Raw genomic sequence first — 25,333 nt, forward strand, 5'->3', positions numbered from 1 at the left:
AGTCAGTTAGTGTATTCTTGTAGCCAGAGGCACACTGCATCACCATCTGCTCTGTCGTTGTCACGAGTTGATTGCCTGAGAATATAGCCAGCAAACCAAAATGGTCCTCTCTCCTGTCCTCTCCTCTCACTGTCAGTCAGTCTCGACTGACAGACAAACAGACAAAGACGAAGACAGGTTGTCAGATATAAGAAAATAAGGGATAGAAAGAAAGAGAGAGAGAATGCAAGCTTTGTGGACTCTTTTGTGTTTCTGGCAGTCTTTCCTTCTCAGGGCATGTGTCTCTTGCCCTTGTCCTCTGTTGGCGTGAGTAAACGGAGGAGCTTGCATATCATTGTCCCCCCTCCGTCCAGTCCCTCGGTCCTTCCACAGTCTCTGGTGTGTCTGTCCTGGCTGTCACATCCCTCTGCTGGCACTGGGTTTCAACTTGATCAGCCACTCCCCTCCTGGGTTGCTGTTGTACAGGTCCAGAAGGTGCGTGTTGGGATCCAGACAGTGTTCACCTGTGGGACACACACACACACACACACACACACATACACACAAATCCAGTTATGAAGTGAAAGCCTCCTTTTTTATATTAACCACTTGAAACGTCCATATTCTGAGAACATTAGCCTCGCCTCGAGGCGTTGTGAGCTTGTTGATCGGCTATTTTCGGCAAAGAGGTTTGGTGTAGAGGAGAAAAAAGAGCACACTAAGTACAGAGTGAAAGGTCAATTTTATTAAGTATTGACGGTTCAAGTGGTTACATATCTGATAACACAAATTGACATGCAATCCAAAATACACTGATGATTGTCCTGTCAAACGATGAAACTACAGTATATGGAATCTGGGGGTCCCTGCTTCATCTCTACCTCAGCTAAGGGGTCCTTGGCCTGAAAAACGACCCCTGTCTTAGATCAAACCGTAGTCACTTTGTCTTGAAATTACTGTTGAATGACCATTACTGGCAGTCTGGCACGTTTATCCCGAATTAAATATGGCTCACTGAATATCTGACATATCTTGTTTCCCCTACCCTGTACAGTGTTTTTATAACTTCGATGATTTTTGAATGTTTTTGAGCGGTGCAAACCGCTCCTATAAGTGGCTGTGCGTGTGTCTGTAGCCTTTTTCCTCAGCGTTTTGCCATAGTAAATTGTGTGTACGAAGCATCATGTTTGTCTAGTGATGTCATATGTCGTATGTCTGTAGCCTTTTTCCTCAGCGTTTTGCCATAGCAAAATATGTTATGCAAGCACGACCACCGCTCACTTCACATTGGGTGTGATTTTTCTTTTTTTTGCTCGCTATTTGTTATGTCCATGAATTGAACACCAAGGACTTCCGAAAAGACAGTAAAAGGACTTATTTGAAATTCTCCTTTTAAGCAGGGTGTTTAACTGTACTTGTACTGTACTACACTTTTTATTGTATTGACTACTTGTACTGTTCTCCATTTTTGTCTAATAAAATACTCAATCAATCTTCCAAAATATATACTGTAGGTTCTGTGGTTTTTAGATGTTGGGCGAGGCCATTGGAATCTGTTCTTTTCAGCCCGTTATGAAAATCAACATGACCCTAACCCTACATGCTTGAGACAGGTGATTCATCATGCGATATATCAACTATAAACCTATGCTACAGTTTCATATGCATGCATTTTAAAGCCAATTCAAATGGCTTTCTAATTACTTTCAATTCTATTTGGCCAACAATGACCCAAATATTCAGCTATGGTAAGGTAGAAACATTTTAATAACTTTGGACATTATAACTCTTTCTGTACATTTTTTGGAGAAAATCTTCCTCCTAGTATAATCATAATACCTAATTATCATGTTTTAGGGGGGAAACAAATGACGGCACCCCGTCTTTAAAATAAACTGAACATTTTGGAAATATTTTCATATTAATATATATATATATATATATATATATATATATATACACTTTTTTTTTTTTTACTGCACCGAAACGGAACCGAAACCGTGAGCCAAAAACCGAGATACGAACCGAACCGTGGGCTGACTCAACCGTTTCACCCCTATTTTACACACGTGCAAAGTCCATCAGATCAATGCCCTGAGCCCATGTGTGTGAGAGCACATAGTACATGTAAGTGTCATAATATGCAATTGTCTGCTCTGATAAGTGCAGATGCAGTGCCAGGCAGAGCTCATTGCGTAAGACCCTCACCACTACTAGCCTCATCAGTTCAACAGACAGAAAGACATGCGAATGCCAGAGTCAAGAGGAACAGTTCCATCATTCTACTTACCGATGTTCCCTCCCACTTCGTAGATTGCACATTCCGGGTAGACAGCAGAGCCGTTTCTGCACGGGAGAGATATAAGATATAAGATGGACAAGATGATCTCTCATTTACAAAGTGATTGTATGTGGAATGGCACAAATTAAGTTTGATTGCAGATTGGAATCGCACAAATAAACGTTTGATTGCAGAGTTGAATGGCACAAATTAAAGTTTCATTGCATAGAAAGATCAATATCAGTCCTAATGTTGATTCTAAGAAACACAAATCAATAAATTGAGTGAAATCATAGAAAATGGAAAGGAAAACTAGATCAAAGAGAGGGACAGAAGTGCAAGCGCAGGTTGATTCTAGTCACGTTACTAGCATTGCTCTAGCAACTAGCATCATACCTCCGTAGCTTGCCCTTGCTCTTGTCAGGGCTGCAGAGGAACTGCCGGTGGAACTGGGCCAGCAGGTCCGACGCCCGGGAGTTAGCGTTGACCTGGACGTCCATGGTGCTGCTCACCAGATCTCCAACCTGGATCTTCACCGTGCGGGACGGCTGCACAACACAGGCCAAACGTGAGAAGGTTAACAAACTACTGAAACTGGAAATTACACATTTGAGATGGGGTCTGTTCTCTGCCGAAATAGATGCAAACTAAAGACGGGAAAGCAAGAGGAAACCAAGCATGCCATGTGTGTGATATAAATGCATTTTGAGGACCATAGTGTATTTTCCTTCTGAGTTATTTCTTTGTTTATAGAGGGTGTAACAACATTGCAGACATACCGGTATATATTTCTTCTTTTAGAATTTTTGCACTTTCCTGACTGATTTGACTTTCATTCTTATTTCAAGCACTGTTCTTTTTATCCCAGTGTGTGTCACTATGAATAATACTTTGCTAACTAAGCTTAGTACTAAGCAGAAAAATACTATACAAACAAAATGTACTGTATGTGTCTGACCTCTGCAGATTTCTTGTCGTCTTTGTCCCGGCTGTCCGTGTGGATCTTTCTCAGCAGGTTCTTGATACGGCGGTCGTAGAATTGGTAGCGCTTGCTGCTGTTCTCGTTCAGCTTACGCACCTGGCTCATCAGAAAGTTAGGCACCTGAGAAAGATAATACACATCATGTCATCCTGAGAGTCGTGTTAAGGTGGTTGCACACTGCTGCGTTTTTCGTTGCGAAATGCGTTTTTCAGGGCAAGGAGAGAGAGAGAGATAGAGAGAGCAAGGGACCGAGTGGTGCGCGAAACGGGCGGCAGTGTGCAAACGTGACTGACATAACGTGAGGTAGATTTTTTTATTTGCGTGCGCCGAAATTCAGTCCGATATTCGGCCCGAAAAACGCAGCAGTGTGCAACCAGCTTTAACCAGTGGTAGACACTACTAGACACTAACTAAGTACATTTATTTGAATACTGCACTTAAGCGCATTTTTGGAATATAGTTTTTTTGTCTTTGTTTTAGTTTTGTTTTTACTTTAACTCCGCTACATTTTAAATAGAAATGTTGTACTTTTGACTCCACTACATTTCTAGGAAGTAAATCTTGGGACAATACTTCTATACATTCTAAATAAAAAAATCGCACCAGTACGAAGTGAGCGTTGCTCACTTCGCATGGTATCAAACACGACACGAGTAGATATCTCCTTGTATGGGCTGTTCTGTCCGTGACATCAGCTGTGGTGATGTCGGTCTCTGCATACTTTCTATGACATTAGACTTGTGTGACGTTAGTCTCGTTCTGCATACAGAGATTATGGACATAGGTACTACACACAAAGTCCAACGTAGGAGCGGTTAGCACCGCTCAAAAGATATTAACTAGAGATTTCTAATGGAAGTAAAGGCGACTGACCTCGTCGTTTCTATCTGGATCCCGAGAGCAACATAATTTCTTAGCTTGTTCAAAAGATGATTACGGGGCGCGAACGAGCAGGCAATGGAGTAGGACAGGTCGTATAACTACGCATACATTTGGCATTACTCGGCCTGACCCCATGAAACTACCATCCATATTGTTGCAGTCCAGCAGAAAGCTTGTATCTCCATATTTCAAAATGTTATGTTCTTTTGTAAATAGATTTAATGGGTGTCACGCAAAAGTATAAGGCTTTATAAACAGTGCGACACGCTGTGAGCTTGTAGATCGTCTATTTTCAAAGTGAATTTTAAAGTGAAAGTGCTTTCTGTGGGGTTTGTAAATCATTTAACCAATGATATTTATTAACAAGAGCAGGTGACTAAATAACAACTACATTGAACACAGGTTATTTTTCTTTCCATATCCTGACAAATAACAGTTTTGGACATACAAGGTTTCCCCCCGACAGCGAGGATGTTCAATAAGAACATCAGTATTGTGCTGCTCTCTGAGGGCTGACTGACCGTCCAGAGGAGGTCCTGGTAGCGGATGAGGAGCCTCATAATGTCGGCCGACTTCTCCGCCTGTCCTTTCTCTTGGCCCTCGGTCAGCCTGCTGGGCACGGCCTTGTGCAGGAACAGGTTGGGAGCCATGATGGTGGCCACCGCCCACAGGTTCATCCTGTTCCTCTTCTCCCGGGACACCACCTTGCTGAGGAACTCCAGGAGCGCCTGGAGGACAGGGGGGGAGAGAACCATATGTTCAGAGATGAACGCATCGACATGCATGCACAAATTATGCGTTTAGAGTCTGGAAAAAGATGCTTAAACACGCGTACAGAGAAACACACAGACGGGCGCATATGTACGTGTGCACATGCACCTGACATGTACAGATGCACACACACACGGTCAGTGAACCAAGAAAGAGGCACACAGATATGGAACCCATTTCAGCATCAGCTGCCCCTGTTATCGGAATGGAGACAACACGGTAGTCCAACCTTCCTGGTGAAGAAATGTGTTAAGATTTGCAAATTGGCTACTGTGTGGACCTCATGTAACAGAAGGTCTAGAAATGGGATATATGCAATACTACCTTATTTACCACAAGACTCAAAAAGGCATAGACTATAAATTTATTTTCAAAACGTTTTTAACTCCAGTCTGTTTAAACAAAATGTCCCAGGAGTATTCGCCATTATGTAATAAATGTAAATTAACTTTGGGCACATATTCACACATGTTCTGGTTTTGTTCCAAAATTAAACCCTTTTGGCAAACAATTCATGCTTCAATTGAAAAGATATTTAAGTCCAAACTGAGGAAATCTTCTATTCTATACCTCTTAGGAGTGGATCTAAATGTACCCATGAGCTCTTCACATCGGAAGCTGTTTGATTTTTTTAGGTTTTTGGCCAAAAAATGCATTTTGACGTTATGGAAGACTGATGAAATCCCAAACGAACATATGTGGATGGCCCAAATAATGTCTTTGTTACCCTTGGAGAGGCTTAAGTATGAAATGCAAGACAAGGCAGAGGTGTTTCTCGAAGTATGGTCCCCCTTCTTAGATTTTCTAGAAGGGGGCAACTGATTTAGGTTGGCTTATGATCCTTGTATGTAAGTCTGGTTATGATAATAATGATCGACATCCCACCACCATGTACGCACACGCATGATAAGGCACTGCAGGATTCTGGCCCGTGCCGCACTGTTCAGATGGGGGTAGAGGATAACAGTAGTTTTCTTTCTCTTCCCATGGGGGCGGTGAGACATGGGCGAGAGTTCCTTGTGCCCCCCTTCTCTTTTTTCTGTTTTTGAAGCTTTTTACCACTTGAGATGTATATATACTTTTTTTTCCTCCCCCGTTATTTGTCTATTATCTGTATGTATAATTTCTCGTATGTCTTTTGTCTTTTGTGTAGGTCCAAGTCTGTTAGTCATGTTTGTCTGAAAAGAAAAACCTGAAAAAAAAAAAAGAACAAAAAAAAAAAAAAAAAAAAAAAAAAGGCATAGTTGTGCCTTGGTGTATTTTGCATAGTGATTGCCCTAACAGGGCAACCAGACTATAGTATCATCCATCCATCTTTCCAGATAAACATTATTTTGCGCGTTACTCCTCCCACAGTTTTGTCAAATCGACCGGCTTCATCAGGAATCGTGTGCTTGCGTTTTGCTAAGATATACGTTATGTAGTTTAATTTATTTATTTGTGAATTCATTTTCTCCGTTGACTTGAATGGGAAAATGCAACTTTTACCAAATATGGAGATGTCAGACATCATAGTTGTCTGACATCATAGACCACATGAGACTGACACAGTATGTCCATATATGGGCATTCCAAGATATGGCTTAATATTGATGACATCAGGGATCTCCATATATGGGCATGAAAGGGACAAGGACTGACACAGAGATCTCCATATACTATGGCCATTCATTTATTAGTGAATTAATTTCTCCCCATTGACTTGAATGGGGAAAATTCAAACGGTAAGACGGAATTCATTTGCAAGTGTGACTCGCGTCACGGCAACCACACTTGAAATTTCCCAGAATTGCATCTTTCTAGTTTAATATGTTTGTACTGTATTGGACACAGGACTCTGAAAATCTGATATTATGTGTTATTATGTATTCAAGAACTCTGATGTTTATATTCTGTATAATGAATGTTGCTACTGTGTGGCTTGCCAAACCATGGGGTGCAGTCGAACCCTTATAAGAGCCCACACAATTATGCTGATGACATCAGTGATCTCCATATATACAGTAGGCATAAAGTGGACATGGACTGACAAATACAGAGAACTCCATATATGAGCAAATTGATCGGATCGGCGGTGTGAGGGGGAGTTGGTGAGGGCTGCATCAGCAGCCTGAGCCTCTAGTATATACAGTATAAATACACAGAATGTGTGTGTCTGTATGTCTGTCTGGCATAACTCGAGGACTGTCTGGTCGGTTCTACATGGTGGTGCCCACCCATGCCAGTCCATACTGTATGCATGCGTTTCGGAGCCATAAAAAGTCATTTATACCTTATAAATCTACCTAGAAATGCTTCTTATTTTATTTATTTACTGTGGGGGGGGGGGGGGGGGGGATTAGTTGGATTCCTAAGGTAGCATTGGAGGCATACACAGATCTCTGAATACAGATACATACTTTGTCTGCTATAGAGGAACCATGGGTAATGTGGCATTGATTATATATTTTAAATTTCTATAATATATAGGTTATTTTTCTCTCTCTCTCACCCACCCACGTAAATTTATCACTTTCACCTTCTATTCTCTAGTCTCTCTAATCTTAGTCAATGTACACAATGTAATAAACGCAGGGGGAGTGGGCACAAAGGGGCCTGAAAGAGAAGTTTTGGTGTGTTTTTCATCCATTGGCAGCTGGACAGACACAATAGTCAGGCTCTTTCTTCACCACTGCAGGCACTGCCGTTGTCGCCGTCTTTGCGTTGGGGGTTGCTGTTACTTTGAGGTTGAGGTTCTCCAGGGTCATAAGCTCCACGTCGCCCATGGACTTGAAGTCGCCAAACTTCGGCAGTGGCCGATGGCAGTCGCTCTTATCCTCGGAGGAGGAGGAGGAGGCCGGGCCGTCCTGGTCGGGCATCAGAGCCGACAGGAGGAGCTCCGTCGTAAACAGGTTCTGGTCGGCCCACTGGGCCTCGAACGCCTCCTGCTCTGCCTCGGACAGCGGTGGCTCACTCAGCTCGCTGAGGAGAAAGTGGGAGCTGTGTGGCGTGTGCTGCATGTTGGACTCACTGGGACTCGGGTTGGTGTCCTGATTGGTGCTGGAGATGGGGTTGACGGCAGTGGCAGGGTTGGTGTTGAAGACGGTGGCGGCAAGGTTCGTGTTGAGGAAGCCGTTGGCCGGGTTGGTGTTGAGGACGGCGGCAGCAGGATTGATGTTGAGGACGGCGTTGGTCAGGGCAATCTCCAGCCGCTGCCGTGCCGCCTGGACCTGCTGGTGCTCCAGCTGTAGCTGCGTCTGAAGCAGCTGGTACTGGGAGGCCGACAGGCCCGAGTTCAGCTGACTACTGTCGGCCAAACCCCGCGCCGCCGAATACTGAGCCATCAGCTCTGCTATGGTGTCCATGTCTTCTCCACTGTGGTTGCTGGGGCTCTGGGGAGAGATCTGGCCGGCGGGGAGCCCCCTAGTGGTACCGGCCTCAGGACCCCCCTGCTGGGGCGCGTCGTGTTCCAGTGTGAGATGAGCAGCAAAGTCGGTGGTCACATGATTAGGATCGCCGCCCGGCTGCGCTACACATACAGGACACACCACCTCTGTGGAGGTCTCTGTGTGCTCAGCAGCTACGTGCTCATGCAGGGTGATCACGGTGTGGCCCATTCTGCCACAGTAGGGACATGTGAAGGCCTGGGGCTGCCCCAAGGATAAGGCTTCATCTTCTCCCCCATAATATAAGTTAAAGTCAGCCTGGGTCAGTATGCACTGTATGGGATGCTCCGTGGTGTGTTTCTCTGAGGTTGCCTTCTTCTCAAAGCATATTGCGCATTGGTCGTAGTCGTGACAAGTTAAACATTTGTATCGTCGCCCTTGGAAGTTGGCTGTCTCACACACGTCACAGCTCACACCTTGATGATAACGGGACATCCTACGAACATTAACGCAGCCACCCTGCTCTCTCTGGCTTGTAACACAGAACAATATAGCAGCATCATCAGTTCAGGACCCTTTTATACCGATGACATCAGATGACATCCCTGTATGGGCATATACTGATGACATCAGGGACCTCCATATATGGGCATAAAAGGGACAATGACTCACAGATACAGAGATCTCCATATATGGGCATGTAGGGGAGGAGAAGAACTGACAGATACAGAGATGTCCATGTATGGGCATATCAGTTGGATCAGCAGTGCAACGTAGGTGTGAGGGTCGCGTAGTGACTCAAACCTCTAGTACTGTATGGGCATAAAAAAGCCACAGACAGACAGACAGACAGACGGTACAATAGGTACTCTGACAACGTGTACAAAGGGTACAACAGGTATTGCATAACCAGGTGGGGCAAGAAAAAAGAGTTGAGCCGGAAGGCAAAGCTCTCTGTCTACCGAGCAATCTTCGTTCCTACTCTCACCTATGGTCATGAAGTGTGGGTCATGACTGAAAGTATAAGGTCGCGGGTGCAAGCGGACAAAATGGGTTTCCTCAGACGGTGTAGGATAGGGTGAGAAGTTCAGTCACCCGAGAGCGACTTGGAGTATAACCGCTGCTCCTACATTTGGAAAGGAGTCAGCTTAGGTGGTTCGGGTATCTAGTAGGGATGCCCCCCGAGCGCCTTCCTAGGAAGGTCCTCGATGCACGTCCCACTGGGATGAGACCCCGTGGCAGACCAAAGACCAGATGGAAGGATTATATCTCCAAACTTGCTTGGGAACGCCTCGGTATACTCCCAGAGGGAGTGTGGAGGAGGTTGCTCAGGATAAGGAAATCTGGAAGTCTCAGCTGGAACTGTTACCCCTGCGACCCGATTCCGGATAAGCTGTTGAAGATGGATGGATGGATGGGCTGATTTATATGCCTGATTTATACTTAATATGTTATGCTTTTGCATCATGTGCTGAAAATATCTGATCTACATGTTCACATTGTAGAATGCAGGTAGATCAGCTATTACCAACTTGTATAGTTCCTGAGTAACAAATTGTAACTCTTTCACTCCATTCTTATTTGCAATATTATATTCTTCATCAGACGGGTTTTCGTTCTTTCATAGCATCATATGGTACAGTAATTGAGGTTTTCTCTTGCAGTTTACTAAGCAAAATTGTGTTGTTTTTGGGGGATACTTGGATTCAGAAATCAAGGAAAGGGGTACTGAAGAATGAATCATCTCTGATATGGCTAATACAGTACACATACAGTATGTAGCTCTCAAACTGTATCCAGCTCCAGTATTTACTTTGGGCAGGTTTGAACTTACATAACAGAACAATTCCCACTGACAGCTGCTGAATGTATTTTTTTTTCTGGATCCATTAAGCAGAGAGTTGATTGGACACTTATGTCAGTAAGAATGAGTCACGGTTAACACACGCCATTACATAACTATAGAGGCTTTCAAATCAGGTTTAAAGACAAAACAGGTCAGCGTTATGAAACTGTCGTGAAATCGTCAATTGATATAAACTCACAGAGCAGGTTAGCTGAGGAGCGAGCAGCTACGTCTGTGCCACACTGTGTAGGTTATGGGAATTTGATTTACGACTGACAATCTTGCATCAATTTCCTCTCTGTGGAAGTTGTAACAGTGACCTAGTCTAATGCCTGATTTATACTTCAATAATATGTTATGCATATGCATCATGTGCCGAAAATATCTGATCTGCATCATGTGCCGAAAATATCTGATCTACATGTTCACATTGTAGAATGCGGGTAGATCAGCTATTTTTTGCATGTGACAAAGCATAAAGGAAGAATTATAATTTTGAGTTTTAGAGAGTATTAGAGATACATTATTAGGAGTGCATCTCTCCATTCCGACATGTCTCCTTTTCGACATGTCTCCATTTCAACACTAACCCTATCTCTAACCCTAACCCTAAACCTAACCCCTATGGGAGTGTCGCCACTCCGACAATAAGAAGTCAATTTCGGAGTGGCGACATGTCGGAATGGAGAGAGACTCCCCATTATTAGCTACAATAGAGCAGTACATAGATACAGTATATAGGGTCAGTGTGTTTGCGGAACAGTCCCTTTGTGGACGCGATTCATTTTCACATTAAATCACATTAAACCAACATGTTGCAGAGCCCGCCATTGGTGTCATCTGACTCAGCACAAGAGCATAGGGAAAGGAAATAGAGCGACAAAACGGGGGTTGTAATAACCCTCATAGTCATAACCTTGGTGGCAGCCTGGTCGGGCAGGCTGCCCCATAAAACCATTCCACAGAGACACGCCAAAACTATGGAGGCTCTTCAGGCTGAGTACTGTAGCTGAGAGTAGTTAATAAACATGCAGCTCTCTCAACAATGGGACTCTCCATGACTCCGTCTGATACTACTGGCTAAAGTGGAACTCCACATATAGTAAGGCGGCGTGGCTATAAAATCGTTCAATTTTGCGATAAAAGCGCCAAACTTGGTAGATATGTTGATTGATATATTAGAAACAAATCTGGATATCGGGCCATCAAAAATTTTGATTTTTCAAAATGGCCACTAGCGGTTTGTTAAACCTTCCTAAATCACCCTCTAGGAGCGACAGTTTTAGTGATAGGAGGCTGAAATGTTGCATGCTGTGTGTGCATGTTCATGTCAATTGGTTAAAAGGGGGTGTGGCAATGGGAGTGGCCTATCATAAAAAGGTGTATAACTTTGATATAGATGCACAGATTTGCACAAAATGTTGTGGAAAGGTTGCTCACGACCCAAATAACATCTGAGTAACTGTTCACACCATCTTCCAAAAAAGGGGTTTGTCATTAGGACCAGTGTAATACCAGTGTAGTACCAGTACAAAACCAGAAGCTCCCTCCCATCAGGTTGTTCTTCTTCACCTCCTCAATTCAACTCCTCAGGGCCAAGATCTGGGATAATGTGGTTCTCTCCTCTCGAAAGGCATTTTGGTTTTCCTCGGGTGAGGGTCGATGGCATGCCGAATCTGGTTTAGTATCATCCGGTTGTAGACCTTTGCTGCAATACAGGTCAGGCTGATGCCTCGGTAGTTGCCTAGCAGGGCAAGGTTACAGAACTGTAGGATGATGTGGTCAAGACATCAGTTCTTTACGACCTCTGGGGGTATGCCGTCCGGCACAGCACTCTTACCCTCTCTCAGAGTGTTTTTCACCATGGCAAACTCAATGACCGTGAAGGGATCATCCTTGATGTTGAGGTCCTGGAGGAATGATGGTATATCTTCCTCCTCTCCATCTGATGTTGTGCCCAGCAGCCCTCGGAAGTGGTTGAATCAGGTCGCTACCCTCTCCTCACTGGTGTGTCCCTCTACCTGTCTCTCCTTGGTCCTCTTCCTTGGTCCTCGTCCTCGTCCAGGCTTCTCCATACTGCCTCTCACCATGCGCTGCCTGGACTCTCTGCACCCTCTCCATCAGTTCCTCCCCCGGCCTTGATGTTATCATATTAGGTACTGAAGAGAAGCTGTTTGGCCTCGTTCAGTATCCCACGTCTCTCCACAGTAGGCTCACATGCAAAGCCAAGCCATGCTTCCTCCACCCTGCCCCGTGCCGCTACGACCTCTGGGTGTTTGGACCACAGGGAGCTTCTGGTTTTGTACTGGTACTAACACTGGTATTACAATGGTCCTAATGACAAACCCCTTTTTTGGAAGATGGTGTGAACAGTTACTCAGCTGTTATTTGGGTCGTGACCAACCTTTCTACAACATTTTGTGCAAATCTGTGCATCTATATCAAAGTTATGCACCTTTTTATGATAGGCCACTCCCATTGCCACACCCCCTTTTAACCAATTGACATGAACATGCTCACACAGCATGCAACATTTCAGCTTCCTATCACTAAAACTGTCGCTTCTAGAGTGTGATTTAGGAAGGTTTAACAAACCGCTAGTGGCCATTTTGAAAAATCAAAATTTTTGATGGCCCGATATCCAGATTTGTTTCTAATATATCAATCAACATATCTACCAAGTTTGGCGCTTTTATCGCAAAATTGAACGATTTGTCATGTTTCAAGAGCTACGCCGCTCCACTAATAACAGTGAGGGCCAGTCATGGACTGAGTGGACATTCAGTGGGTGGATATACAGCACAAAACAGATAAATGGGCCTCTTGTGCATTCTAAAAGAGAGCCAGAGAGGTGTGAGGTGAAAAGGCACCATTGTTTGTTTGTTTGTTTGTTTGTTTGTTTGTTTGTGTGTGTGGTCGTGTATTAGACCATTTGTGTCTGGGCTGTGCGAGTGTGTGTTTTGGTCGGTCGGGGGAAAGTGTGTACAGTACATTGGAGTTTATTTATATGCGCTGTGTCTAAGTACATGCATGAATGATTACAGAAGTTTGGGAGGACCAAGTGAAAGAATGTGAGGGTGTGAAAACATTAACGTCAGAATCAAACACAAAGTGAACAACGGTGAGAGCTGACACTGGGTTCCATATGTGTTAGCTACAGAAAACGGTGCTGCTGAGCTGCAACCAGCAGCGGGTAGAACGTGTGTGCATGTGTGAGTGTGTGTGTGTGTACCTTTAATGTGTTTCTGTTGGGCTCAGGCAGCAGCAGGATCAGAAGATTCAACATGTGGAGTTTTTGCTTCAGCTCAGAGATGTCTGGAAACGAGAAGTGAGCGAGCAAATATAAGACCTGGTTTACGCACATCATCCGTCTCTGAAACATCGATTGAGCTACCCTTCCATCCCCCACATGCGCACACACAACCAAATACAAACATGCAACTCATTTCCTCTGTGTTTCTCTATAGTTATAAGAATAATGGGATGCGTAGAGATTAATGGCACTGTGACAGCGGGGCCATTAGGTCTGTTAGCTTATGTCTCCATGCTCACACATCGTTCATCAATTCCAACACGTCAGACCGCCTCGTCTCCCCACCTCTCATCAATCACACAGTAGTCATATTACAATCCTTTCTGTTTTTCTTCAGGTGAGACTAATGCTCCAGTAATTGAACCTTCACAGGGGGGGGTTCGTTGTTGCTCCAGTTATCGCTTTTGGTTACATTGTCAGTTTCGACCCGCAGGCTACTCTGGTAAATGTCTTAGGAGCGCAGACTGTAGTTCACCCCAAAATGATTAGTCACACCATAGAGACTTGAGTTCGATAATATATTTTTGTATTTGTCGCATTCCTAAGACAAAAAAAAATGATTATAGTAAATTGACCCCCATTGATTCTGGATGGAGACCCAAATGCATGGGCATCCAGAATCAATGGGGGTTTACTGTAATACATTTTTTGTCTTAGGAATGCGACAAATATAAAAAAATATTATTGAACTCAAGTCTCCATGGTGTGACTAATCAATAGAAAAAAAGTAATTTTGGGGTGAACTACTTCTTTAATGTTAAAGGCATAGTTTGTAACTTTGCCCTGTGTTTACTTATGTAACAATGCATTTTTTACCCATCATTTCCCTCTGTACCAACAGTCATCAACCACTGCAGTAGTGTTTCTCTGTATTTTGCTGCGAAAAGGGCAGTGTGTTTTCGTATGGTAGGTAAACACCACCACACTACTCTAGTGGCTTCATTTATTAATTGTTTTGTTATGTAAAAAAAACAGGGCAAAGTTACATACTATGGCTTTAAAGTAAATCTGAGTGTACAAATAGACAGGAAAGGAAACATGTGAAACATGTTCTACTTGGTGGAGTGGAGTGGAGTGGAGGCTGGGCCACTGACCTCTGACAGCGCTGAAGGTGTTGAGGTGCTCGGCGGTGAGCAGCGGAGACGGCAGCTCGCGGATGAACTTCTTGAGCAGAGCGGCGGCGTCGTTGGGGCTCACCTCGTCCCAGCTCACCCCTCCTGAGTAGAAGTTGGACTCCAGGTTCTGCTGGAGCAGCTGGGGAGAACAGAGAGCAACACACGTTAATGTCAGTGTTAATGTGCTTTTGCAGACGTACTACAGCTTATAAGGGACGATTCTTGTACAGAAATGTAGATGCTGAGTTGAAATCAGGACACATGTAGGCCTACAGAATTAATAACAACAGAATGAGGAACTGTTTTGAAATGTTGTTGCCTACATGGTCTAAGAATGTGTTAAGCCTTTGACTTTGGTCCCTTTATTTTTTATTTCTTTCCTCAGAGCTCAACAGCACCCTCAGCTGGCCACTTGATGTAATTGACAGCACACCTACATACTACCATATAATAAGGGAATTAATCAGAAGCAACAGAAATGTGATGCCAAATTAACTTAGACCTCATTTAATTTAATTTAAAAAAGATAGCGAAAACAGCCGATCTACAAGATCACAACACGTCGCACTGCGATATGTTGTGAGCTTTTCATTCATCTACGTTCATGCAACACACCACTGAGTATATGATAGGGCTCATGGGGTTAAAACAGCATATTCATAGTCATCTTAGCATACATTGTAAGGAACCTTTCAGAAGGAAGAGACACCAATGGGTGCCAAACTGCAGCTGGAAGTTCGGTAGAATGCACTGGTGTCAGTGGAAGCCTGTGGAGCAGCTCATGAATAACATTATATTTCTGAACAATTGAGACCTTTATAAACATACTCAGCTCAGGAAAATATAGATTTTCATGTGCACTGTGTCATTTTATAGCGGTATAAAGAACACAAAGTATGTTTCTAAACGTGCCAAGTATCGTGAGACTATCCACCGTTTCCTATCTGGGAACCAAATCTCGCGAATCTTCCGAGACAGAAACGATTCTTATTTACTGTTATTATTATTATTTCATTATGTACTGTGCACATCAAAAAGCAAGTGATTGTAAAAATACATGTGATGTGTTTTCTTTTATATTCATGAACAGATTATATGACGAAGGTCTCAGTCGTTTATAAATAAGTGTTTGTTCATGAGCTGGTCTAGTTCAGCTCCATTCACTGTCGTGAATTTCATGGTGAGCGTCATGGTGCATGCCCGGTGGTCACGTGTTTCCCATCCTCCTATCCTTGATACATTGAGGGAAAATGAATTGACTGAATTTGCCCACAAATACTTTACCTTGATTCTGGACTGAGAGCCTGGAACCCGCAGGATCCCCTCAGAATCTACACCTTTCCTCTCCAAGAAGGTCAATAACTGTACATGTAAATGTAGAGAGAAATGCACACAGAGAGAGGGAGAGGGAGAGAGACACAGAGAGATACAGAGAGAGAGAGAGAGAGAGAGAGAGAGAGAGAGAGAGAGAGAGAGAGAGAGGGGGGAGATCTCAGTACAGTAAAGCATCCACAGCCTCCACATATCTGAATGTCTTGTGTAGCTCTGGCCCTCTGCTGGTTACTGTCAGTAACTGCGACCATGAGCAGGGTGTGGTCAAATGGCTTCACACACTGATGACATATAGAGGCTCACATTTATTTGTGCGTTCGGCAATAATAAAACGTGTTGTTTTCTTATAGTCAAGTAAAATATGATCATTGTCGCCTTATTTTATGTCACTATTATGGGCAGAACAGCAGTTATACGTTTAGGTAGTTGAAGAAAAATAATGAGTGGCTGCTTAATGTTTTCTTCAACATGATTGCAATTATATATACAGTATATATACAGTATATATATATATATTATGCAAGCGGTTGGAAATGTTTAAAAAAGCGAAACACCCCTGCTCTCTGTGTGTTTTATTTAATTATTTTTGAACACTTTATTTATGTAGATTTCTACCATTCATCGGACACATTAACATAATCTCGGAATCCCACCCGTAACAAACAAATCGTAAGAACAAACAAAAAACTCAGAAACAAACAACAACAATAACTTTAATAGTAATACTAATATTATTACTTCTCTACATATTGTGTACATATTATGTACAACTTGTATTAACGACATCTATATGACCATATGGCTGTCCTCTTGGCAAAGGGGCGATTCATTCCTACAGACCCTGGTACATACATACACACACACACACACACACACACACACAGTGTGTGATGGCTGCTCACCGCTTGCAGGAAGAGGGGCGTGGCGGTGTTGGCCTTGACCTTCTGGTCGTTCTCCAGCATGGTGGCCAAGGGCACGCCGAACAGAGCTCCGTCTGGGAGGGAATCAACAAGCACCACTGTTAATCAGGGCCCTGGGTACAAGGAGTACCGAGTGCCGCGCTGCCAGCTTGTAGATCTGCTATTTTTGAAAAGTCATCATGTAAATTTGTGCAAGACTTTTTTTGAAAAACCTATGTTTTTTGTCAGTGGTGCTCAAACCTTTTCATGTGAAGGACACCCAAAATGATATGTATTTGGCCACAGACCCCCATCTCAAAGTATTTAGTTCCAGGGACCTCCCAGAAGCAAAATTGTAGTTACAAATGTTCACTTAGAAAATACATATATTCAAAGATTTGCACACATTTTCACAACTTTTCAAAAATGGCAGATCTACAAGCTTGTAGATGTATGCTATATATCTGCAATTTTTCAATAGCTTAAGTATCAAATAATTAAGGCCCCTCCACCTTGGGCCCTGGTAACTCAGTCCCACTTTTCCCCCCTTTGTGACACCCCTGCATAGGCGGACTTTGCCATTTGCCCTAGGGGGGGCAGGCTTGAGCAGCAACATGCCAATTGTCAACCAACCCCTCAACACTAACTTATCACACTGTCCAACTACTGTTATTCATTGTGTCCACCAGACCACTAGTGTACCAAATAAAACACAAGTACAATTATGTGTGGTTAGAGCAGTGTCATTTTACAAATTGTGTTCATTATTAAGTAAAATAGCTACTTTCATTATTGGAAACACAGTTGCAGCTTACAAGAAATGCCAATAAGAATAAACCATTTGATAATCTCAGCTATAATTTCTAAATGGCTACAAAACATTTTGTTTGATGCAGGACAATAATTATTGTAATTTAATGTATTTTAAGTAATGAACAATAAGGGAATATCAGTGAATAATTACTTAAAAAAATAGATATTTTTACATTTTAAACCCCTTTTTAATTATGTTTCAAGCCTAATATGTGTAATCTTTGTGTACAGTTCGGATATTGCAGGTATGTTCAGGTATATTCATAGTCTGACAACCCCCATTCTTCAGAGAGAGAGGCTCTGATCACTTAACATTCCAATCAATCAACTTATTGTCGCCAGCTGGTCTCTGTGTGATGGGGAGAAACCAGTGACTATTAGTTGGTTAATTCTTTAAAAAAATCATAACTCTTGACAGGAATGGGCTAGAGACTTACTTTTTTTTCCGAAATGCTCAGAAATGCCTGGGGGGTGCAGTGCACCCCCTGCACCCCCATAAAGTCCGCCCATGCACCCCTGCTGTCAACCATACTGTAAACCCCACTGCCACCTTTCCTGCCCTCTGTCTGACGTAGGGACTGAGCTAAAGTGGCAACCGCTGGGGAACCTTGCCCTGCGGTGTGTGTGTGTGTGTGTGTGTGTGTGTACATGCGTGCGTGTGAATCCTACTATGTGTGCGCAAGCACAGTATATCTGTCAAGTACAATAACGTCACTGGAGCTAGTCAGACAGCTAAAGAGCCCTTTATTTTATTAACAGGATGCAAGAGATGGAAAAGACAACATTACTGCATCTTCGTCAGGTCATTGTAGTAACTGTTTAAACGTTGTCATTTCCATCCTTGCATCCTGTTAATAAAAGAAAAGGCTCCAAAAATGTCTGAGTTGCTCCAGTGCCTTTATTCTACTTGGCATAAAATACGTACTGTATGTCCTGTGACAATATACGTATCAATGCCTTGTGTATGTATGTACTGTATATATATATCATCACTCTCAGGCAGACAATTTTCAAATGTGTATGTTTTTTTTCTCAAAATTGAAGCCCTACTTCATCATACAGGAGTGTTGCACAAAAGTAGTGAAAATAGCAAATCTACAAGCACACAACGCCTCAAATCGCGAGACATTGTGTGATTGTAGATCGCCTATTTTCACTATTTCAATAACGAGTTTTGGACATACAGTACAATGTTTCCACCCAACAACGACGATATACAATTTACAGTAACCTAAATTACAAACAGTACAGTATTTGTTTGTGTGTGTGTGTGTGTGTGTGTGTGTGTGTGTGTGTGTGTGTGTGTGTGTGTGTGTGTGCGTGTGTGTGTGTGCGTGTGTGGAAGCATGCACACGCAGGCGTACCGCCGTACCTGCGATCTTCCTCTTGGAGGTCTTGTGCCTCTTGACGTCCACCTCCAGCAGGTCACAGAGAGCCGTCATGTCGATGAGAGCCAGCTGACGCACCTTCTTCATGTCGGCGGGCGACAGGTCCTGGATGTGGGTCACACCCAGGCGACACTGCAGGCACACCACCCTCTGAGAGGAGACAGACAGACAGACAGACAGACAGACAGACAGTGAGAATAACAGTGAAGAGGGAAGCAGAACGGAAGAAATGTACAGACAGAAGGAGGGCAGGATGTCAGAAGAAGGGAGAGACGTTTACATATCGTCACTGTCCGGCAGAAACCTTGTATCTCCATGTTTCAAATGTGTAAGTTCATAAAGTGAAGCCCTGCCTCATCATACAATACCGTCCCACATAACTCGTGAAAACAGCCGATCTACAAGCACACAACGCCTCGCACCGCGAGGCGTTGTGTGCTTGTAGATCGGCTGTTTTCACTCGTTTTAATCATTTTTAAAATGATAAATATAAAACGAACGGTTTTGGACATACAAGGTTTCCGCCCGACAACAATATATATGTTAAAGCTGTAACGTTTCTGTTCTACCCTGGATTTGAACCCTGGTCCTCTGTGCAATGCTGACATGTTTACCACTGAGCTAGTAGAACCTGTCTGCTTGCTCTGGGGAGAAATAGAAATTTGACCTTCTGGTCAGGATTTGTGTCAAACCAGAAACAGGATTGTGTCATCAGAGCTCGTTTCCAACTTAGACACAGGATCTAAATCTAAATGTCTCATAGAAGAACAGGGAGACCAAATACAAAAAAGGTTTTAGAACTACTCAGAGTGTGTAAAAAGAGAAAGTCATGGAGGGAGGGAATGAGGGCCTTGAAAAATATATATATTTGTATTTAATGTATGCTTACAGGCAGCGTATCACTTTACATCAATGTGTTTCCTTCGATTTTAAGGGGGAAACGTAGCCAAACGTGTCTCACCCACACGTGTTTTGAGATGGTTAATCCTGCGAAGGAATTTATTTAGCCAGGAATAGAAAAGGCAAATCTGTTCACCTCTGTATTCACACCATAATACAGATCATTGTGCTGCTGAGCTAATTCCTTTCATTCCTTCTTGAAACCCTGTTGGCTAACAAGCGGGGCGGATGATTAGGGTCAGCTTAAAAAACTATAATTCATGTTTGACGCATGAACATTTGCGTCTGGCATGGCCCAACAACGAAAACATTTGTACGGTACATGTACAGTATATCAAATATGAGTGGAGAGTGACACAAATATAATGCTTAATTTATACGGTACTCCGTCGTGACTCGTGAGACAGTGAGCTTAGATCAGCTATTTTTGAGCAACAGAAGTTGGAGACAGAATAAATATCACTAATACAACAAGGCTGAGTGCAATGGACCACAATGGAAACAAACCCTGGGGTCTTTTGGTGTTATCATTTTAGCAATAGCATGCCCTTTGACTGTTCCACCTGTACTGTTAACAAACGTAGCATTCATTCAGTCAATCAATCAAGTATAAAATCGGGCTTCAATCCCATGACATCATCACAGGAGAACATGCCACTTTCTTTTAGGAATCTTATTCAGCCCTTCAAAAATATTTCAGCAATTCACTGAACGGCAAGGAAAAAACCTCTGTTTTAGAGAACTCGAGACACAAAGACGACAGAGAAGTGAAGGGATGTTACCGGTAGGGTGCCGTCTTCTCTCTTGCGTTGGCTGCTGATCTGGGGCAGTTTGGCCTGTTTGAGGAAGATGACAGCCTGCTCGCAGTACGCCACATCAGTGATGAGGATCTCCTCTCGAGGAGCACCCCGCTGCTGCCTTCTCTGTCCCTCCGGGGTCATGACTGAGTGGGAAACACACACACACACATATTATCTGGACAATATGCACTGTCACTAAGAATGTGAAATATACCTTTTTTTTATTTTTTGTATGAAGCGGTGCCGCTTGACACCGCAGTTATGGTTGCCGCTCTGAGAAATCAGTCTATAGACACTTGTTCAGAAGTAGGCCATTTCGCTACTACTTCAACTATGATTTGATTTATTGATTTGCACAGCAGGAATGATATTCATTTACAGCACACATTATACAACTTCTTTCCCGAGAAAGAGGCGACAGAATATCGTTGTGTGGCTGAGGTAAGAAACCCTAGGAGGGCTTATAAAAGTAATGAAGTAAGAGCATGGCGGTAATGGTAAACAACTCTAGAAATATGCGAGATGTGACCAACCTCATACCTCTCATAGCAATCTAACTGTGCAATGAAACACACAGGAATGAGTTGGAGATAAACATCATGCGATGGATAAACCGGTTGTCAGGCAGCAGGACTACACATGGCATACTGTACTAGTCTTACCTGATAGCGGCGATTTGGCAACTGACTCCATATTGTTTTCGGCTCCGTCCTGGGACTGGGGGAGAAGGGTCTAGAATAGTGAGGAAAGATTGCAAAGATCACAGTTAACTACATGTACATGAAACCCACTGCGAGTGAAAGAACACACTGTCAGGTAGAAACCTTCTATGTCCAATGGATCCAGTATATAGTTATTATTAAGTCACAAACTCTTTTCATTGGTTAATACATCTTTATAAATCCCACTGACACACTTCACCACTCTCAGTTTCACTTTTAACATTTTATAGATACATTTTTTGGATACTTTTGCAAGACCCTCTTGTACAACAATGTAGAGGATTAATTTATGAAAAAACATAAAAACGTTGAAATATGGACACAAGGTTTCTGATCAACAGCGATGATATTCAAGTTCATACAGAATAGGAAGAACTTTTACTCTTGAGCGACAACAAATACGAAACATCAGGAATCAGTTGAATCTACAAACAGCAATGAGACCCAACAGATGTTCTGCCTTTGGTCTACCACTGGGAACAACCGTATGGTTTCTCTATGATATGATGGCTTTTAGAAGGGGGAAATACAAAAGCGTTTTCCATTGTTGAAGGACAGATAGCGATCTGACAAACAGTGTTTGTATTCCTCTCTCTGGACGGCTCAGGCAGGCACCACAAAACTGTGGCCTTTGCATGTGAATTCATTTCATTCCCATGGGTCTCCCATTCTGCGTGGAACATGACAGCAGAACGCAGAGGGGACACTGGGGGTTTGATCGCTGTGAGCCCTGGCACGGCGGTCCTCAATGCGTGGGCCGGGGCCAACCGGTGCACCAAGTGGGCCATCAAAGTATTGACGCAAAACACTTACTAATGCTCATGATGACATTTTTTATCATGATGTTAAAAAAAATCTTTCGCAAGAAAAATGGCTTTAATTATAGCTTGCTAACCTTCCAGGAATAGAAAGCCTGCAGTTTCTATTAGCTTGGATTCCAGTAGAAACAGCACATTATAATGAGCATTAGTGAGCACCAATAATATACGAAGATATAGGAAAATCTTCATATAATTAAAGTAACCCTAACCTCCAAAATTACTTTTTTTTCTATTGATTACTCTTGCCAAGGAGACTTGAGTTCAATAATATATATATTTTTTTTATTTGTCGAATTTCTAAGACAAAAATGTGATTATAGTAAATGTACCCCCAGGATGGGGCCAAAAACAAAAAATATTGAACTCAAGTCTCCATGGCATGAGTAATCAATAGGGGGGAAAAAGCCATTTTGGGGTGAACTACTCCTTTAAGTGCTGTTTAAGCAATACTAGTGCACCTCTGATCATGACCAAAGATGCCCCCCTCCCCTCACACTAAAGCATGGCCATGTCCAGGATCGCAGACCAATATCAAACCAAGGTCTTTCCAGGGTTGTTACTTCAGTGTCAAAAGATTTACATAATATTGCAGTGGTTCCCAAACTTCTTTTGCCTTTTCGTGACCCAAAAGAGAAATTTGAGTAAAATAGCAGATCTACAAGCTCATAATGTTGTAAGCTTGTAGATCGGCGATTTTCATTACTTCAAACTCATTTATGGAATTTATTCAATTTCTATTTTATTTATTCATGAAATTACTCCAAAAAAATCATAGAATAGTTGAAAGTTTTTGCTTTTTTGGGAATATTTATTTTGAAAATCTTTTGAAATAATAACAATTAAAAACAAAATATAGGAAACAAACACCCAGTGTTTTGGAACCAGTGTAATAAAGGAATCCCACAATTGTAATGATTTACATCAGTGGTTCTCAACCTTTTCAGGCCGCGACCCCCAAAATAATCATATTTGAACGGGGAACCCCCCCCCCCCCCCCCCCACCCTGACAAGCACTAAGAGTTGAGGCATTAAAATTTGCATAACATGGTTCTATTCTATAGTGAAAATATTCCTATTTTCACAATTTCAGCCTCTAATATTTGTCAATTTGACCAATGTTTAATTTGTCATTTCACAGGTATTTAATTGTCACTTTAGAAATGTGCATAAACACTCTATACACTTAAACTTTATGTTGGTTTGTTTACTGTTGAGTCAGGAAAACAATGTTGCACATTAAGTTAATCATCTGGGGACCCCCAAACATAATTTGGGGACCCCCCCTGAGGGTCCCGACCCTCAGGTTGAGAAGCACTGATTTGCTTTACCTGAGCGATGGGGGAGTTGAAGATTTCTCTGACGTCTCGCGGGGGAGGCTTGTTCCTCTTGCGCAGGGACAGTGTGTAGGAGTCCACCCTGCGCTGCACGGCCTCTGCCTGCGTCCGGGTTAGAGTGGACAGCAGCACGGCATTGTCTGCGTCCTCGCTGTCTTCGCTGATCAGGGTGGACAGACCTGCGTCAGCCAGCCACTGCTCCTCCTGTTCCCCCTCTGGGAGAACACACACACACACACACACACACACACACACACACACACACACACACACACACACACACACACGCACACACACACACACACACACACACACACACACACACACACGTCAGGCTGGATGATAGGCTTGTCCCAATTATTACATAATATAACATAATCCTCATAATCGTTTCTATTTTGAAACAAAATGAAAAAAATCCATATATATCGGAAATAGACGATCGACTAGTTCACAACGGGTCGTTGTGCTTGTAAATCAGCTAGTTCCATTTTTTTTTTTTAGATTTGTTTTTTGGGCTTTTATGCCTTTATTGATAGAACAGTAGACCGACAGGAAATGGGGGGAGAGAAGGGGAGGGAGTGACACGCGGCAAAGGCACCGCCGCCAGGCATCCATGCCTATGAGTCAATGCCTAGTGGTATGCGCCTGGACCAGTAGGCCAGCGGGCGCCCCCACAATTTTTACATATTTTGGCAGGAATCCCCCATACAAGATTTGGAGAAATGTTATTTTCAAATAGCCGATGTAGGGTTCAAGTGCTTAAAGTGCTAACTGGACCACGAGAATCAGTGCCATTCGGGGCTGATGTGGCAACAGCTGACCAATCAACCTTTTTCATATCAAGGTCCATTATTCAGAGTTTGAGCCACAGACCACCATTTGATGAGATTTTGCCTATCAATAAAACTTTGATGTAGTTGGATAAGATTTTGTCCACAATTCCATGCTGTATTGATGTTGGTACCATAGGAGAGATAATAGGCAAAACATTGATCAAAATAACAATTCTTATACATTCTCTAATTGTTTCACTTTTAGAGTTCTCTAACACTAGGGAACCGATTCTGGGGAGAACAAATGGCAAAAATAGCTGATCTAGCTTGTGTAGTGTAGAGCGAAAACAGGAGGGGGCCTAGTAGAGCCCTGGGGGACTCCAGTCAACTGAGTATAGCAGAGGTCTTCAACAGGGGGTCCTCAGAGTTAATACAGTGGGTCTTCCAACTCTTTGAGTGATAGAAACCTTTTTTCTCCTTTTTTATATTAACCACTTGAACCCTAGCGTCCATATTCTGAGAACTTTAGCCAAAAATAGCAGATCTACAAGCTCGCTTGTAGATCGGCTATTTTATTAAGTATTGACGGTTCAAGTGGTTAAATATCTGAAAACACAAATTGACACAAATCCAAAATACACTGATGATTGTGCTGTCAAACAATGAAACTATATGGAATCTATAAGGTTGTGGGGGTCCCGCTTCATCTCTCTCTCAACTAAGGGGTCCTTGGCCTGAAAACGTTGAAGACCCCTGGAGTATAGGTTTTAAGTGGTTAAATAAACAGTATATATTGGGGAGTATGGGGACCCCAGACTGGCCCAGAGATAAGCATTGTATCAAAGGGGCCTCTGTGCCCTGATGCATATCAAACTGGAGGTCCTTGAAATGAAAAAGGTTGAGAATCCCTTGGTAGAATCCACAGCTGAGAAGACATCCCTGTCTATCTGGATGCACAGGAACCAGAGCACACATCAGAAAACAGCTTGAGCTGATACTAGCGAGTCTAGCGCA

General features: G+C 43.0%; 2 protein-coding genes across 2 annotated transcripts in view; both read right to left on the reverse strand.

Moving 5' to 3' along the window:
• Nucleotides 1-25,333, reverse strand: part of arhgap40 (Rho GTPase activating protein 40) — a 45,345-nt gene that overhangs the window by 73 nt on the left and 19,939 nt on the right. The window contains exons 3-15 of the mRNA XM_080728876.1: nucleotides 23,538-23,758; nucleotides 21,329-21,398; nucleotides 20,649-20,809; nucleotides 18,951-19,116; nucleotides 16,769-16,860; nucleotides 15,819-15,896; nucleotides 14,514-14,673; nucleotides 13,339-13,421; nucleotides 4,646-4,852; nucleotides 3,219-3,362; nucleotides 2,657-2,808; nucleotides 2,270-2,325; nucleotides 1-503 (exon numbers count right to left, since the gene is read on the reverse strand). The exon at nucleotides 1-503 is cut by the window's left edge and continues 73 nt beyond it. Coding sequence (XP_080585002.1) covers nucleotides 397-503; nucleotides 2,270-2,325; nucleotides 2,657-2,808; nucleotides 3,219-3,362; nucleotides 4,646-4,852; nucleotides 13,339-13,421; nucleotides 14,514-14,673; nucleotides 15,819-15,896; nucleotides 16,769-16,860; nucleotides 18,951-19,116; nucleotides 20,649-20,809; nucleotides 21,329-21,398; nucleotides 23,538-23,758 — 1,697 coding nt within the window. The 3' untranslated portion in view covers nucleotides 1-396. The remainder of the gene's footprint in view (nucleotides 504-2,269; nucleotides 2,326-2,656; nucleotides 2,809-3,218; nucleotides 3,363-4,645; nucleotides 4,853-13,338; nucleotides 13,422-14,513; nucleotides 14,674-15,818; nucleotides 15,897-16,768; nucleotides 16,861-18,950; nucleotides 19,117-20,648; nucleotides 20,810-21,328; nucleotides 21,399-23,537; nucleotides 23,759-25,333) is intronic.
• LOC308286336 (E3 ubiquitin-protein ligase KCMF1-like) lies at nucleotides 7,517-8,755 on the reverse strand (the record flags this gene model as incomplete). Its single annotated transcript, XM_080727334.1, has 1 exon — nucleotides 7,517-8,755. The coding sequence occupies one exon, from the start codon at nucleotides 8,753-8,755 to the stop codon at nucleotides 7,517-7,519; it is 1,239 nt and encodes a 412-aa protein (XP_080583460.1).

The sequence above is a fragment of the Nannobrachium achirus genome (genome assembly GCF_963921795.1).
Source record: "Nannobrachium achirus genome assembly, chromosome: 6".
Taxonomy (NCBI): Eukaryota; Metazoa; Chordata; class Actinopteri; order Myctophiformes; family Myctophidae; genus Nannobrachium; species Nannobrachium achirus.